Source organism: Camarhynchus parvulus, chromosome 12 (genome assembly GCF_901933205.1).
Source record: "Camarhynchus parvulus chromosome 12, STF_HiC, whole genome shotgun sequence".
NCBI classification, from domain to species: Eukaryota; Metazoa; Chordata; class Aves; order Passeriformes; family Thraupidae; genus Camarhynchus; species Camarhynchus parvulus.
This window is the reverse complement of record NC_044582.1, coordinates 11389645-11403889: the sequence shown is the minus strand read 5'-3', so window position 1 is coordinate 11403889 and position 14245 is coordinate 11389645. Positions and strand designations below refer to the sequence as shown.

Here is a 14245-nt window from a genome sequence, read left to right as displayed (position 1 = left end):
GGGCGGCGGGGCCGGCCAATGGGCGGGGGGCGGGGCGGGGCCACGTGGGACTCGGCCAATGAGCGCTATGGGGGGCGGTGGCGGGGTTGGTGCGGCCAAGATGGAGTCGGTGGCTCTGGTGGCACCGGTGACAGCGCTGGAGTTCGCGGGGGATGTGCTGCTGGCGGGTGAGCGCTGGGACCGGACCGGACCGGACCGGACCGGACCGGGGCGGGCGGCGGGGCCAGCGGCAGCGGCTGACGCGGTGTCCCGCAGGTACAGGCCCGGAGGTGGTGGCGTTTCGGCTGAGCGGCGGCGGGCCGGCGGCGGCGGCGGGCCGGCGGAGCGTGCTGCGTGAGGCCAGCGTGCAGGGGCTGCGGGCCGAGCCGGGGCCCGGGCCGGCGGCGCGAGTAGCGGTGTTCGGCGGGCGCTGGCTGGCGGTGCTGGCGGTGCAGCGCGGCGGAGCGGGCGCTGGGCCGCTGCTGGCGGCGTGCGGCGGCGGGGCCGCGCGCGAGCTCCGGGCGCGGGTGTGGGAGGCGCGGTGGGCGGCGGGCGGGCGGCTGGCGCTGGCGCTGGGCGGCGGGACCGTGGCGCTCTACGAGTGGTGGGGCGGCGGGCGCTGGCTGCGGCAGGCGAGCTGTGCCGGGGCCGGGGCACTGCGCTGCGCCGTGCTGGCGGGGGTGAGCTGGGGGCGGCTGGCGCTGGCGGCCGGCACGGCCACGGGGAACGTGGTGGTGTGGCGGGCGGCGGCGGCCACGGCCCCACACCGTCAGCTGTGCGGGCACCGGGGAGCGGTGCTGGCGCTCTGCTACGCGGCGTCGCGGGGACTGCTCGCCTCCGCGTCCGAAGACCGCAGCGTGCGGCTGTGGGCCGTGGGCGAGTTGGGCGGCGGGGACGGGGCCGGCACCTGCCTGCTGGTGTGCTACGGGCATGGGGCGCGAGTGGCCGCCGTGGTGCTGCGGGGGCCGCTCCCGGTCAGCGCCGGCGAGGACGGCGCCTGCCTGGAGTGGGGCGGCGGCGGCACCGTGCGGCGGGCGCGGCGCGGGCACCGCGGGGCCCTGCGCGCCCTTGCCCTGCGCCCGCCGGCGGCCGCGTGGCCACGGGCGGCGACGACGGCGGCGTCCGGCTCTGGCAGCCGCGGCGAGAGGCCGCGGAGGCGGTCCCCGCGGTTGCGGCCCTGGGGGCCCGGGAGCGGCCGCGGGCCGTGCTGCTAGTGGGGCCGCGGCGGGTGCTGGTGCTGGACGAGGCGGGCGGGCTGGCGGCATTCGAAGTGGCTCAGGGTTGCTGGACGCCGGTGCTGCACCCCGCCGCCAGCGGGCCTCGCGCTGTGCTGGCGGCCGCCCCGCTGCACGGAACGGACGAGACTCTCTGCGCCGTGGCCGGCGGCGACGGGCGCCTCCTCCTTTTCGCCTTGAGCCACCCCGGGGCCACCACGAAGCTCACGCTGTTCGAGGGGGCCGTGCACGGGCTGAGCTGGGCTCCCCGTCCCGGGCTGCCCCCCGACACCGCTGCTGCTCTTCTGGCCTCTGGTCCCGACGGGGAGATGCTCTGGCTGGACGTCACCCACCGCCCCGGGCAGGCTCCCTGGGTGCGGCTCATGGGACGGTACCTGCTGCCCCCCTGCAAGCAGCGCTGGCATACCTGTGCCACCTTCTTGCCCCAGGAAGGGCTCCTGGTCTGTGGGGACCGCCGGGGCTCCCTCCTCCTCTTCCCTTGCAGCAGTTCCTCGGGATGGGCTGCAGAAAGCACCAGCATTGTAAATGGTGGCACTGACCCCGTTGTCGAGGACTCCAGCAATGAGCTGGAGCCCTCTTGCTTATTGCACAAAGGTGCTCTGCCTCTTGAGTCCCCACTGTCAGTGCTCTTTGGACTCCACGGGAAGACAGGAGTTACCTCGGTGACCATCCACAGGGGCTACATTTACAGCACGGGCCGGGATGGTGTCTACCGCCAGCTCCGCCTGCGGGACCAGCAGCTGGAGGTCCTGCAGAAGCACAGGCCCTGCAAAGGGCTGCAGTGGATTGAGGAGCTGCACTTCACCTCGGATGGGGACCTGCTTGTGCTGGGCTTTCACGCTGACAACTTCGTGGTGTGGAGCAACAGGACCAGTGAGAACATCCACTGCATCCCCTGCGGGGGTGGGCACCGCTCCTGGAGCTACTTCAGCAGCCCCTTGGGCGAGGTGTTTGCCTTTATCAAGTCTGGGGATGTGATGCTGTACCACCGTGAGGCCGAGCCCTGCGAGCAGCAAGTGCTGCTGGAATCCCTGCACGGGCGGGAGATCACCTGCGTGCGGCGCCTGGGGGCCATGCAGGTGCCCGGCCGTGCCACCGTTAACGTGTTTGTCACTGGCAGTGAGGACACCACCACTTGTGTCCTGGTGCTCAGTCAGAACTCTCGGGCAGCTGTGCCCCTTGCCCGCCTCAGTGACCACATTTCCAGTGTGAGGACATTGGCATTCGCCATGGGACCTGGAGATGAGGGCTTTGGTGATGAGGGCTTGTCTGCCCTGCTCTTCTCTGCAGGCGGCCGCGCACAGATCGAGTGCTACCGGCTGCTGTGCACTGGGGACACGGCGGCTCAGAGTGCTGTGGCCTGCCAGGTCATGCACGTGGCCTCCCACCGGCTGGACAAGCACTGGGAGCAGAAGAAGAACAGGCACAAGCTTGTCAAGATGGACCCAGAGACGAGGTGATGATCAGGGACTGCCCAAGGCAGGATTAGTAGTGTGGGAGGGTGTTGGGAGCTGCACGGGCCTCCACTGGAATACCTGCTCTGTGCAGCTGCAGGTTCACCTGAGGCAGACAGGGCCAGTGTGGCTTAGTGTGTGATTCCTGGTGTACAGTGCCCTGTGGGCCTCAAGGGGGTTTTGGTGTTAGGGAAAGGCTCAGGGCTGCTCTCCTGGGCCATCTAGCTCCATGGAGCCAGAGAGGTGTTGGTGAATGTTGTGTCTTTGCTGCAGGTACATGTCCCTGTCAGTTGTGTCTGGGACGAGCACCAAGCAGCTGCCAACACCCTGGAAATTCCTGGCTGCTGCCTGCAGCGACGGATCAGTTCGGTGAGGAGCCATCATGAGGCCAGACAGGGAGAATGGAGCTGGTGATGGCAGTAGAGCAGGCTCAAAACAGGAGGCTGCTGCCATGGGATGTGGCCTGTTCTGAGCTGGCCATAAGACAGGGCATGGTGGGAAATGGGGCAGTGGAGCCAGAAGCTCCTACTCTCCCACAGCCAACTGCCCTCTGCTCCATTACAGGATCTTTGGGCTGCTGGAGGCTGCTCGTAAGTTGGTGCTGGTGGCAGAGTCATTTCACCACCAGCGCTGTGTGCTGAAGGTGGAAGCATTCCTGCACACATGGGCAGGAGGAGAGAGGTGAGCCCCGAATGCTGGGCTGCAATTGATGGGCTCTGGGGAGAAATGTCTGTCCTTGCAGAGTGCTGGCAGCTCAGCAGGCAGAGGGAAGGGAGAAGTTAATCCCTGGGGGCTGTTCTGCCACTTCCATGGATCTCAGGGGGGACCCCCAGGGCTGCAGCCAGAGACTCCCTCTACACCCCCCATTCTAGGAGGCACCTCCTGTGCAGCGGAGCCACTGATGGCAGCATTGCCTTTTGGGACATCACCGGCCCCATCAAGGATGCAGCAGATGCCCTGCACCAAGCAGAGGGAGAGATGCAGCCCTTGGGTGAGTGCTGCTGCCCAGCAGCTCCTCTGCTCCCTCTGACAAGGTGAGCATTGCTCTCCTGACCCAGCCCATTTTCCCAGCCCTGGAGGCCCCGCTGGTCACGGTCATGGCGCACAGCTGCGGCGTCAACAGCCTTCACATCCGCCAGACGCCTGAGGGACCGTACCTGGTGGCCAGCGGCAGTGACGATGGCTCCATCCATGTCTGCCTGCTGGAGGTAGCCCTGGGCAGGGCTGAGGCCACGGCAGGAACCTGCCTGCAGGTCCTGGAGCGGGTATGCAGGCCCTGTGCCCACGCTGCCCATGTGACGGGGATCCGGGTGCTGCGGCCAGACCTGCTGCTCTCTGCCTCAGTGGACCAGCGCCTGACGCTGTGGAACCGCTGCCCAGGCGAGCTGGTGCCCCTCAGCACCACCTTCTTCCACGTGCCTGACCTAGCTGAGCTCGACTGCTGGGAGGTGGAGGCTGGGGGTGAGCTGCGCTACTACTGCGTGCTCTGTGGGCAGGGCCTGGAGATGCTGTGTGGCACAGCCCCCTCCAAACCTCCTCCACAAGAGGCTCCTCAGTAATGGGGCAGGTGTGAGACACACCCAGGTCCCTGCCTGCATTCGGAGGGCACCCTGCACTTGGGCTTTGCCCGTCACTGTGGTCCCTGCCTCCAGCCTGCACACCTGTGTGTCTTGTCCTGAGGGGACAGGCATACTTGGCTCCCTCAGGCACATGCCATGGTTGTGGTGCTCGAGGCCAGTGGTCTCTGGGAGGAAGGCAGATGTGATCCCTCCAGACAAGCCTAGGGCTTCCCCATGCAGTAAGGAAGTGGGGATGTTAGTCCCTGCTGCTCAAGAGCAGCTCTTCCTCTGCAAGGTGTGAAGGACCCATGACAGCTTTCCAGTCTTGGTCTCAGAGAGGAACCTTGCTTGGGAGGGCACTGAGGATATGGCCCAGCCCCGGGAGCTGGAGAGCAGCAGGAAGCCAGGAAGGGTCAGGGACTGGTGTAACACATGGTGGGCTGCAGCCTTGTGTGTCCACAGACAGAGCCCTGTGTGACAGTCCTGACCCTGCAGAGCTGAGGATGGTGCTGAAGTGCACAGGGACACAGCTCCACAGCAGCACCCTTGTGGCATGGGGGTGGCTGGGCTGCCCACAAATACCACCCCCCTCAGACCAAGTGGGTTTTTCCTGGATAGCAGCAGGATCCAGGACAGTCAGACCAAAGAAAGGAAGGAAAGACAAACAACCCTGAGGTCAGACACATAGAGGGGTTGTCCAGCAACAAGTGTATTGGACCCCAATGCTGGGCCTGGCTCAGAGCCCAACAGGAGCCTGGAGCCTCAGGAGCTCCCTGCCAGCACGGAGCACCTTTCAATAAAGTTTTGAGGGAAATGAAGTTGGCATTTGTCTGTCTTTGTGGTGACTGGTCCCTGCTGCCACCTCCCCAGTACTCCCAGCCCAGCTTCTGGGGTGCCATGGGAACCCTCTTCCCTTCTGCTGGTGTGGATGTGGAGGGGCACCCATGTCCCACACTGGACACAGCTACAGGGAGCACAGACCAATCCCCGAACACCACGGACCATGGGAAGGGAAATGCCTCCATGGGGCTGAACTGTGCCTTGCCTGCCACTGGAGCAGCCCTTGCCCAGCCAGGACAATGTGCCCTGTTCTCCCCCCAACACGTGCTGTGTAGGTGACTGTCACACCATGGTACAGCTCTTCAGGGGTGGCTCAGATCTGGCTGAGAGGAGGGAGGTGCAGGGTTGCCAGGGCACTGTGGAACATATCCCTCACTGCTCCCAGCAGCTGGAGGCGAGCAAACATCTGGTCAAATAGATGAGGGAACGGCTCCTGCAGGGAGAAAGGCAGCTTGGGACTGGTGGCCAGGCTGGCCCTGCAGGTACTGCTGCTGTGCTCCCTTGGAGGATGGGACAGGGGCCATCACACTCCTGGCGCCATTCCCTACATGGCTGTCCCCCAAGAGCAGTGCAGCCCCAAAAGGACTGCAGGGGCACAAGGCTGAGGCTGGGACACCTAACTCACCCCCAGGATGTGCACGCGGTTGTAGTAGGAGCTGAAATCCATGCTGAGCTGGATCAGGAACTTGCACACCTACAAGGCAGAGACATTCTCATGGCACAGTGAATTCTGGTTGGTCTTGGGCCCTCACCCACCCAAAGCAAAGCAGGAACTACCCCAAGGGCATGGCCATTTATTCTCTCAGCACTGTCCCTGTGTTGCTCACTGATGGGCAGCACCTGCTGGCCTGAAGCTCTGTCCTGGGCTGAGACTGCTGGAGCAGCATCCATGGGTGCTGTGGCACATGGCACTTACTGTCTCTGTGTTGGCAGTGATCCGGATCCCCTTGGAGGGTGGGGGCAGCTGTGCCGCCTGCTGCAGGACTTCGGGGAAGGGCAGGAGGTAGTTGAAGAGCAGGAGCCATTCACCCTGTGGAGGGATTACATGTCTAAGTGTCAGATCCTCCTGGGCCATAGAATCCATCACCAGAGCCGAGGGTGCACAGATCCCCCCGTTCCTCGTCTCAGCACTCACCTCTTCTCGGAGGCAGGAGAAGTTCAGTTCAGACACTGGTGGCAAGGGTGGATATGTGCCTGGAAAGCAGGGAGACTGTTGTGCCCAGAGAAGCCCCAGAAGTGGCTGTCAGAGGAGGTGCTGGGGCTGGTGCTCACCCTGCTCCACAGCCCGCTGGAAGGTGCTGAAGAGCGTGGCCAGTCGGGCACAGTTGTACATCACAAAGGCACCGCTCTTTGTTCCCTTTGTGGAGATGCTGTTGTTCTCCAGGTCCAGGGTGATCTGAGGGCAGGGAGAAGCCACAGTCCAGGCTGCTCAGCACAGATCTACTCCACTCTTCCCACAGGCTGCCAGCCCTGGCTCCATGTAAGCTGCTGTCCTACCTGGCTCCGGTGAGCAGTGCTCAGCATCTCAAACCTGATGGCAGCCACTGTCAGGGTATCAATCACCTCTGTCCAGGCCTCATCTGTGGAGAATGTAGGTGCCATCCTGCACAGCTTGCTCCACTCCCATGTACTGATACCCCTAGCACCAGGCAGGACAACCCTGGTTGAAGACCACCACAGCACCAGCCCTGGCTCCCATCAGGAGCTGCTCTGCGCCAGTGCCCTGGATGTTCAGATGCCTTCCCAAAGCGAGGGAAACACCTGGCTCGATCCTGGAGGGGAGAAGGAGCACCCTGCAGGTGCAGCCCCCCTGGCTGTGGACTCGTGGGAGCAATGAAGATGGGATGGAGCAGCATCCATGCATGGAGCCCCAGCTCTCACCTTGTGCAAGCTCCCCATACTTGATCACGGAGGCCTCATACATCTGGCGCTTCCGGAGCCTGGGACAAACACAGACAGAGCCACCTGCTGTGGGCTGAGCTGGACCACAGGGAGCCTTAGCAGCAGAGAAAGCAGCAGGTGCCTTGCACAGCAACTTACTGGAAGTACTGGTCTGCCCCAATGGATGATGAGGGGCTGGTCACCTTCACTGGCCCACAGACAAGGTGTTTCTGAAAGACACAGAGGCTGAGGCTGGGAACTGAGCGAAATCCACCCTGTTCTAAACCTAGAGCCAAGGATGGATGCTGGGGGCCACACTGAGACGGGTCAGGTTGCTCTTGCTCACCTGCAAAGCTGTGTGGACTCCCGGATCCAAAATCCTCCAGAGCACATCCAGCTGCTGCTGCTGGAATTCCTCCTCACAGTTCACCACATGCACAATGCTGCAGCAACTGCTCTGGCCTTTGGCCTGCAGTAGAGAACAACAGGGAGCTCAATTCCATTGCCTGGCAGAAGGAAGGGACACTTGGGAAGTGAGAGGCGGGCAGTGCTGTGGGGTCACTCACTGGGCACTGCAGAACAGCTTCCTGCAGCTCAGCCAAGGACTGCAGTGTCCTCTCTGTCACTGAAAGGAGGGACACACAGTGGGACACGGAGTTCTTCACCCCCCAGCATCAGATCTGCCCCAGGCTCAAACCAGACTGAAGGAGAACAAGAGGGGCAAGCCATTCGTGTCCACCACCCCACCTTATTTTTGTTAAAAACAGCTGCGAGGAAACAGGCCTATTTGCACCCATTCCATCCCCACTACCACACCTGAGCTGCTGTACATGTGAGGCTCACCGAGAAGCACATCTAGATTGGGGTCGTAGCCCAACAAGCCCTGCTGCTCCACGAAGCTCTTCAGGTGCACCTTAGAGATGACACCCTCGGCTGTGCCCGGCCCCTGCTCACAGGCTGTGGCACAGGGGCACCGGCCCAGCGCTGCCTTGAAGGCCGAGATGGCATCAGTGAGGGCCGAGCCACCGGGGCCAGAGGGCCAGCAGATGCGGAGCTGCCGCAGGACGTCCCAGCTCCTCTCCTCGCTGAGGGCAGGGACCTGGCGCACGTCGACCCTGCGAGAGAGGGCGAGGCAGGCGCTGGGAGCGGCGGGCGCTGCGGCGAGGGCCGGGAGCAGGACGGGCCGGAGGCACTCACCCCTGGGCGCGCAGCAGCTGGGCCAGGTGGTCGGCCAGCAGGACGGAGCGGAGGTGGCGGGGCCGCAGGGCAGCGGGGCTGCTGCGCAGGGCCGGGCAGTGCAGCACCACGCAGCCCGTGCGCGGCCCGCCGCGGGCGGGCCGGGCAGAGGCCCCAGCAGGCGCTGGAAGGCCTCGGGCCGGTGCACCTGCACCGCCAGCCCCGCCGGCGTCTGCCGGCAGACCCGCAGCGGCAGCACCGCCGGGCCCCGCAGCGACGGCACCGCCGACACGGCCTCGGGGGGCACCTGCGGGCGGAGGGCGAGGAGCGGTCCGGGCTGCACGGGCACCAGACGGCTCCAGCCCCGGCCCCATCAAACCGCTCCCGTAAATCCCCGCTCCCGTAAATCCCCGCTCCCGACTCAGCCCTGCCCTGCCCACGCCGCCGCGGCCTACCTGCCCGCCGGGAAAAGCGGCGCTCAGCGCGGCCCGCGGCGCCAGGAAGTCCCGGTGGCGCAGGTTGCGGGCGCCGCTCTCCTTCACCCAGAGCGCGGCGGGCCGCCCCAGGGCCCCGTTCAGCGCCCGCAGCGTCGCCGCCACCCCCGGGCGGCCCTCGCTCATCTCCTCACCCATCGCGCGCTTCCGCCACCGCGGCCGGAAGTGATCTCACGCATCTCCCAGAAGGCCGCCATGTTGCGTGCGGCGCTCCCAGGCGGCCATCTTGGTGACGGGCGCATTGGCCGGGCAGGGCGGCCATCTTGGGGGGACGGGCGCAGAGCCGCCATGGTGGGTGTGGCGGGCAGCGGGCGCCGCCATGAGGGGTGTGTCAGGTCAGGACCACAGGGCTGCAACCAGGCATCCCGAATGGCCCGAAAGGGTGTCAGTCCCGCTCAACCTCACCCCAGCGGGGCCATGGTGTCACCCTGAGGTGTGTAGGAGTGGTACCCTCTCTTCTCCAAAACTGGGAAGCCCAGACCTAAAACAGAACCGAGTGGGAGCAGGAGCCAGAGGCCGTGCCGGGATCAGAGAGGCCTGGGCAGAAAGGGCTGCCTGGGGCAGGGAGTGCAGCACAGCCGTGGGCATGGCCCAGCCCAGAGCACAGCCTGGCGGTCCCTGGGCTGTCGGGGACAACAAGGGGCCCTGGGAGAAGCCTGAACTGTGGTGGGAAGGGTTATTTGGATGGGCTGGAGTGTGTGAGGCAGACCCCAGCTGTGGGCATGGTGTCACTGGCAGACCCTGGCTGGGCAGTCCAGCCTGTCCACATGAGCCCCAGGGCTTGGCTGGACTCTGACACGATGGCTGAGGAACATGAGCAGCACCCACGTGCCTGTGACATGGCCTCTGTGTGGCACAGCGATGAGCAGCTGTGCCTGCATGCCCTGCCATGTTCTCTGGGCCTGCCCCAGTGGGCTGCTCTCCTGTCCAGCACATGAGCAGTGTCCCACTTATCAGCCCCAGGAAGAAGGAAGTGGAAGCGATTAGATCACGCCATCGTGGTCTTGATTACATCTGCAGAGCTGAGCTGCTCCACAGCAATGGTTGAAGCACAGATCTGACAGAGAGCTCAGACTGCTGGCCAGCTCCCTGACAAGTTGCCAGTGGCTGCTGAACTGGGGACAGGGCAAGGGCCCAGCACACCCCCAGCCCCATGGCACCAAGCCTGACTGACAGGAGCAGGAAGCACCAAACCCCACCACAGCACAGCGTTAGGGACCTCCCTTTCTGCTGTGCCCTTCCTGCCCTCCCCGTTAGGCAGGTGGCGGGGTGCGGGGAAAGGAAGGAGCTCTGCCCGCAGGGCCCAAACCGGTTCCTCCAGGGCTTGTGTGCGTGGGGGAAAAGGGGGGAGGAGCAGGGTGAGGGCAGATCCTGCTGCATGGGCTCTTCCAGGAATGCAACAACTGCCTTTGGGGCTCCTCAGGCAGCTCTGGAGCCCCAGGGCTGCAGCCACACAGCCAGTGAGAATCTGCAGCCCCAGGGCAGGAGTAAGAACACGTCCCCCAGGTGTGCCATGGTGGGGTGCTCCCTGCACCACCCACAGCCAAGAGGTGATCTGAGAATCGCTGCTCACACCAGACCAACTGCTGACTGTCCGCAGGGCAGGAGCTGCCCAGGACCCCTGCCCGGCCAGGGGGACTTGCTGGACCTTGTGTCACCACTCAAGATGGGTCCAGGCTGGATCCGTCCACATCCCCAGTGTGTCTGCAGGCCGCCCACGTGGGCCCCGGCAGCGCAGTGGCCTGGGGAGGGCTCTCGGAGGCGCCGAAAGAGCTTTGGAAAGACACGACATCCCCGATGGCTCTCTGGCTGCTGGCTCAGCGGGAGTGATCGTGTCATTCCAAAGCCATCTCTCTCAGGGGCTGGATCCTGCCCAGCCCTGCAGGGACTGGGGTGCTGCGAGGGCCAGGGAGAGCCGGCATGGGCAGGAAGTTTGGCGGAGTCACAGCCTGCACCACCGCGGTGCAGGGGACCACATCCACGCTGTGGCCAAGCAGCCATGCTCCCCATACTCTCCCAGGAAGCCAGCTGCTATTTTTAGCTGTTGGGGGCACAAGAAACAGAAGCCCGGTGCAGGGCCTGAGCCACGAGGCTGGCCACGGGTGATCCCCCATCCTGACACCACCCTTCTTCCAGCGTGGCCCCAGGCGCTGCCCCAGCCCCGGCAGGGTTGCAGTGAGACACGCGGCTCTTGCCCAGCACAGGGAGGTGGGCAGGGGTGGGGGGTGTGCGGCGAGGCAGTGGCGGGAGCGCGGGTAACGAAACCCCAGGGCAGCTGGGCACAGCGGGAACAGCTGCTTTTGGGATTCCGTTGCCCGCGCTGGCGCCGCGGAGGGATGGGCACCACGGCCATGCCACCCCGACCTGGGGCAGTCGGTGGGCCAGGAGGGGAGAGGGCGACTTACCGGCGGGGAGCGGGGCGGAGGAGGTGACTGGGAGCCACCGTCGGGCCGTTGTGATCGGGGGTGCCGGCAGAGACCGGGGTTGTGCTGCCGGCTCCCCCCGCGCCGCGGGCCGGGTGCCAAGGGGAGGGCGGCACGGCCGAGCCAAAAGGAAACGGCTCCGAACAAAGCCCCGGTGGGGCTGGAGCAACTGGTGCCAGCCCATCAGCCCCCGACGGGGCCCGGAAACACGAGCCGTCCCCGAGGGAGGGCACCTGCCCCGGCACCTGCGCCTAGAGGCGGCATGGCCCGGCCCGGCCCCGCCGCTGCCAGCGCCTCCGGCCCCCGCCCCGGCGAGGAGCCCTCGGCAACGCCACGGGGGGAATTCAAACCGCGTGGGGAACCCCACCGGCCCCGTGCGGAGCTCCCGCGGTGCTGCCCGGGGATCCCTGGGACCCTGCGCTGGCCAAGGCTGCCGGCTGTGGGAATTCCTGATGCCTCCGGCACGGCACAGTGGCGGGAAATGCTCCGCCGCCTCTGCCAGGGAGCTTCCCGGTGGCCCCTGCAATGTCAGGCCACGGCTGGCCCCGGGGGGTGACACAGGTGGGGGACGTGGGTCCCCTGTCCCAGGGCACCTCTGAGCCCGCAGTGCCACCGGCCGCACCGAGCGCGGCAGCAGGAGGGGTGAGGGTGCAGCGGGAGCTCCTGGCGGCGGCTCCGGGCGTTCAGCCCCGACTGGCACCAGCCGCCCGCAGCGGGGCACACGGGGAACCGGGGCGCCGTGCCGAGCCTGGGGCAGCCCAGGGGCACCGGCGGGGCCGGGCCAGGAGCGCAGCCGAGACCCAGGCCCGCTCCCTCCCGCCCGGGGAGCCGCCCGCTCCCCTCTCACCTCCGGCCCCGCAGCCTTCGGCACAGCAGCCCGGGCCGGTCCGCAGGCCCCTCCCGGCGGCGGGGTCGGGGCGGCGGGGTCGGGGAGGCTCCAGCGGGACACCCCGCTCCCGCCGTGCCGCCCCCTCCCCGCTACCGGCCGCTTTCGGTTTCGCTCCGGCGCCCACCTGGGCTCTGCAGGTCGGGGCGCGCCCGGGCCCGGAGGCAGCGGGGGTGTGCGTGTCGCCGCCCTCCCGTCCCTCAGGACCCCGGGCGGGGGGACCCCGAGGGTTCCCCGGGAGCCCCGGCCCGATCCCACGCCCCCGGTGGCGCTGTGCCGGCCCCGGCCGCCGGGGGGCGGTAGCGGCGGGGGGCGGGGCCGCCTGGCGGTTCCGGCGGGGTCGCGGCCATGGCGGCGCTGCGGCGGCTCGTGCCGGCGGTGGGGCGGGCAGCGGGCAGGTACCGGCACCGGCATTCGGCACCGCCGCTGCCCTGCGAGCGGGGGAGGTGCCTGTGGGATGCCGTAGGGTGTCCGGGAGGTGTCCGTGGGTCCCCCGTGTCCCAGCTGCTCGCTCTCCCCGCAGAGCGCCGTACCGCGGTCACCGGCTCACTCCGGCGGATGATGAGATGTACCAGCGGACGCGGGTGATGGTGCTGGAGCCGGAGTCCCCCAACATCATGTTCATCGAGGGCTACAGCACCCGCGGCTTCACCATCAGCGGAGACCTGGTGGTGGGGCCCTGCGCCGTGCTGCCCCGCAGCATCCTCCAGTGGAACGTGAGTGCCCGGCCGCGGGGCCGGGGCTGCCGGGCGCCACCGCGCGCCGGGGGCAGCTCCCCTCAGCGCCCGCCTGTCCCCGCAGGTTGGCTCCCACCGGGACATCTCGCTCGAGAGCCTGTCGCTGTTCCGGCTGCTGGAGCCCCAGATAGGTACGCGGGGCAGGAGGGGCGCGGGCTGCCCCCCTTCGGGCTCCTGTCGGGGTGGCTGTGCGGGAGCCATTGGTGCCTGCGGGAAGGGCAGGTCTGGGCCGAGGCAGCTCGAATGCTGCCCTGCCCACCCTTGTCTTGACCTGGTTACAGAGATCCTGGTGCTGGGCACGGGGGACAGGGTGGAGCGGCTGCACCCTGCCATGATGAAGCAGATGCGGGAGTGCGGGATTGCTGTGGAGGTGCAGGACACGGTAAGGGTGGGCACAGGCAGCACCCCTTTGAAAGGGAGGGAAGGAGGGAGGGGGTCATGTGCCGTGTGGGGAAGGGCCGAGTCTCCTCCTTTCTGAGGGCTGGAGCTTCACTCACTCCCTTTTCTATTCACAGGCAAATGCATGTGCAACCTTCAACTTCCTCATGAACGAAAGGCGCGTGGTGGCTGCTGGGCTCATCCCCCCGCGGGGCACCTAAGGCGTGTAGGCACTGCCTGCCATGCCCAGGGGCTGAGTGGTTCCTCCCCTGCCTGCCTGAAGCCCCCAAGGGTCACTGCTCCCGTGAACTGTGGAGCTGTCGGCTCAGTGATGGCTCTGCACACAGGAGGGATGTGAAATACACGGGCTTAGCTCCTCCCTGCAGTCTCTGGCTTCTTGGCCTCCCTGCCCAGGCTGGGCTGGAGACTGTGGGGCACAGCACAAGGCTTTGCTGGTGGCACTGCTCCCACAGCCCTGCCAAGGTCATGCCCCACGCCTTGGCAGCAAGAAGCCTCCTGAGGGAGGGTGGAGGCTCGTGGGGTGAGCTGTACAGCCCCAGGCACATCTGGAGCTCCATAAGGAAAATACATGTAAATGGGAAGTACAAGAAATTGTGTGGTGGTTAATGCACAATGCATTGAGACTGTAACAAATTGGGGGGGGGCACGTGCTCACCTTGGGCACTGGGCAGCATGTGTGCTGGTGGGATGCCATGTGCCAGCAGCTTCATGAGCACAGCCAGCACAAGCAACTTGTGTGTCCCAGCTCGTGCTGGCCTGGCTTGGGCTCTCCAGTGGAGCTTTGTACCACCCCAGCACAGATGTCCCTTGGGCAGTGCTGGTCCAAGGGTGCTGCATCCCCTTTCATTGAAGGCTCAAGCTCCAGCAGGGGACTTGGAAAGGGTCCCTGTCCTGAACTGGATGGTTCATAGTTGGGGATGTCACCCCTGGGGAAGAGTACATGTACCTAATGGAAGCCTCATGCCCTGAACTCTGCCACCTTGGCAGGCAAAGGCAGGGGATGCAGCTGCAAGGTTTGGGTGGCTTTGCTTAGCAAGTGTCTCACAGGTAAACCTGCCAAGCCAGGGAAGGTTGCCCTGCTCAGGCCTGCAGAAATGCAGACCAGCTCCTTTATAAACTCGTGCCCATTCCAGTGCATTGTCCACCTTCCAGCAAACAATTGCTCTGTTAGAGCCTGGGCAG

The 14245-nt window shown here is 66.0% G+C and overlaps 4 protein-coding genes across 6 annotated transcripts; 2 read left to right on the top strand and 2 right to left on the bottom strand.

The window, feature by feature from the left end:
• The first annotated feature begins 67 nt into the window (after positions 1-67).
• On the top strand, positions 68-5045 carry WDR6 (WD repeat domain 6). Its single transcript, XM_030956976.1, has 7 exons — positions 68-167; positions 256-1049; positions 1115-2670; positions 2942-3037; positions 3233-3349; positions 3541-3659; positions 3740-5045. Exons 1-7 carry the CDS (start codon positions 68-70, stop codon positions 4225-4227), a joined length of 3270 nt encoding a protein of 1089 aa, XP_030812836.1. The 3' UTR covers positions 4228-5045.
• Positions 97-13721, top strand: NDUFAF3 (NADH:ubiquinone oxidoreductase complex assembly factor 3). 3 transcript variants are annotated; one of them, XM_030956562.1, is made up of 5 exons: positions 97-167; positions 12451-12643; positions 12729-12795; positions 12946-13046; positions 13180-13721. In XM_030956562.1, exons 2-5 carry the CDS (start codon positions 12494-12496, stop codon positions 13261-13263), a joined length of 402 nt encoding a protein of 133 aa, XP_030812422.1. In that variant the 5' UTR covers positions 97-167; positions 12451-12493; the 3' UTR covers positions 13264-13721. The 3 variants fall into 3 exon arrangements, with proteins under 3 accessions (XP_030812422.1, XP_030812423.1, XP_030812421.1); XM_030956563.1 differs by having other exon boundaries at positions 157-255; XM_030956561.1 differs by lacking the exon at positions 97-167 and adding an exon at positions 12268-12325 and having other exon boundaries at positions 13180-13719.
• On the bottom strand, positions 4915-8766 carry DALRD3 (DALR anticodon binding domain containing 3). Its single transcript, XM_030956558.1, is given in 14 exon segments — positions 4915-5500; positions 5693-5761; positions 5984-6097; positions 6203-6261; positions 6340-6463; positions 6565-6647; positions 6949-7007; positions 7108-7178; positions 7295-7417; positions 7515-7573; positions 7792-8063; positions 8146-8275; positions 8278-8431; positions 8580-8766. Coding segments are annotated over 14 exon segments (1614 nt in total). The 5' UTR covers positions 8757-8766; the 3' UTR covers positions 4915-5380.
• LOC115908424 (basic proline-rich protein-like) lies at positions 10477-12277 on the bottom strand. Its single transcript, XM_030956975.1, has 2 exons — positions 12186-12277; positions 10477-12126 (listed from the first exon to the last, which is right to left on the bottom strand). The coding sequence occupies exons 1-2, from the start codon at positions 12275-12277 to the stop codon at positions 10656-10658; spliced, it is 1563 nt and encodes a 520-aa protein (XP_030812835.1). The 3' UTR covers positions 10477-10655.
• Positions 13722-14245: the final 524 nt, after the last annotated feature.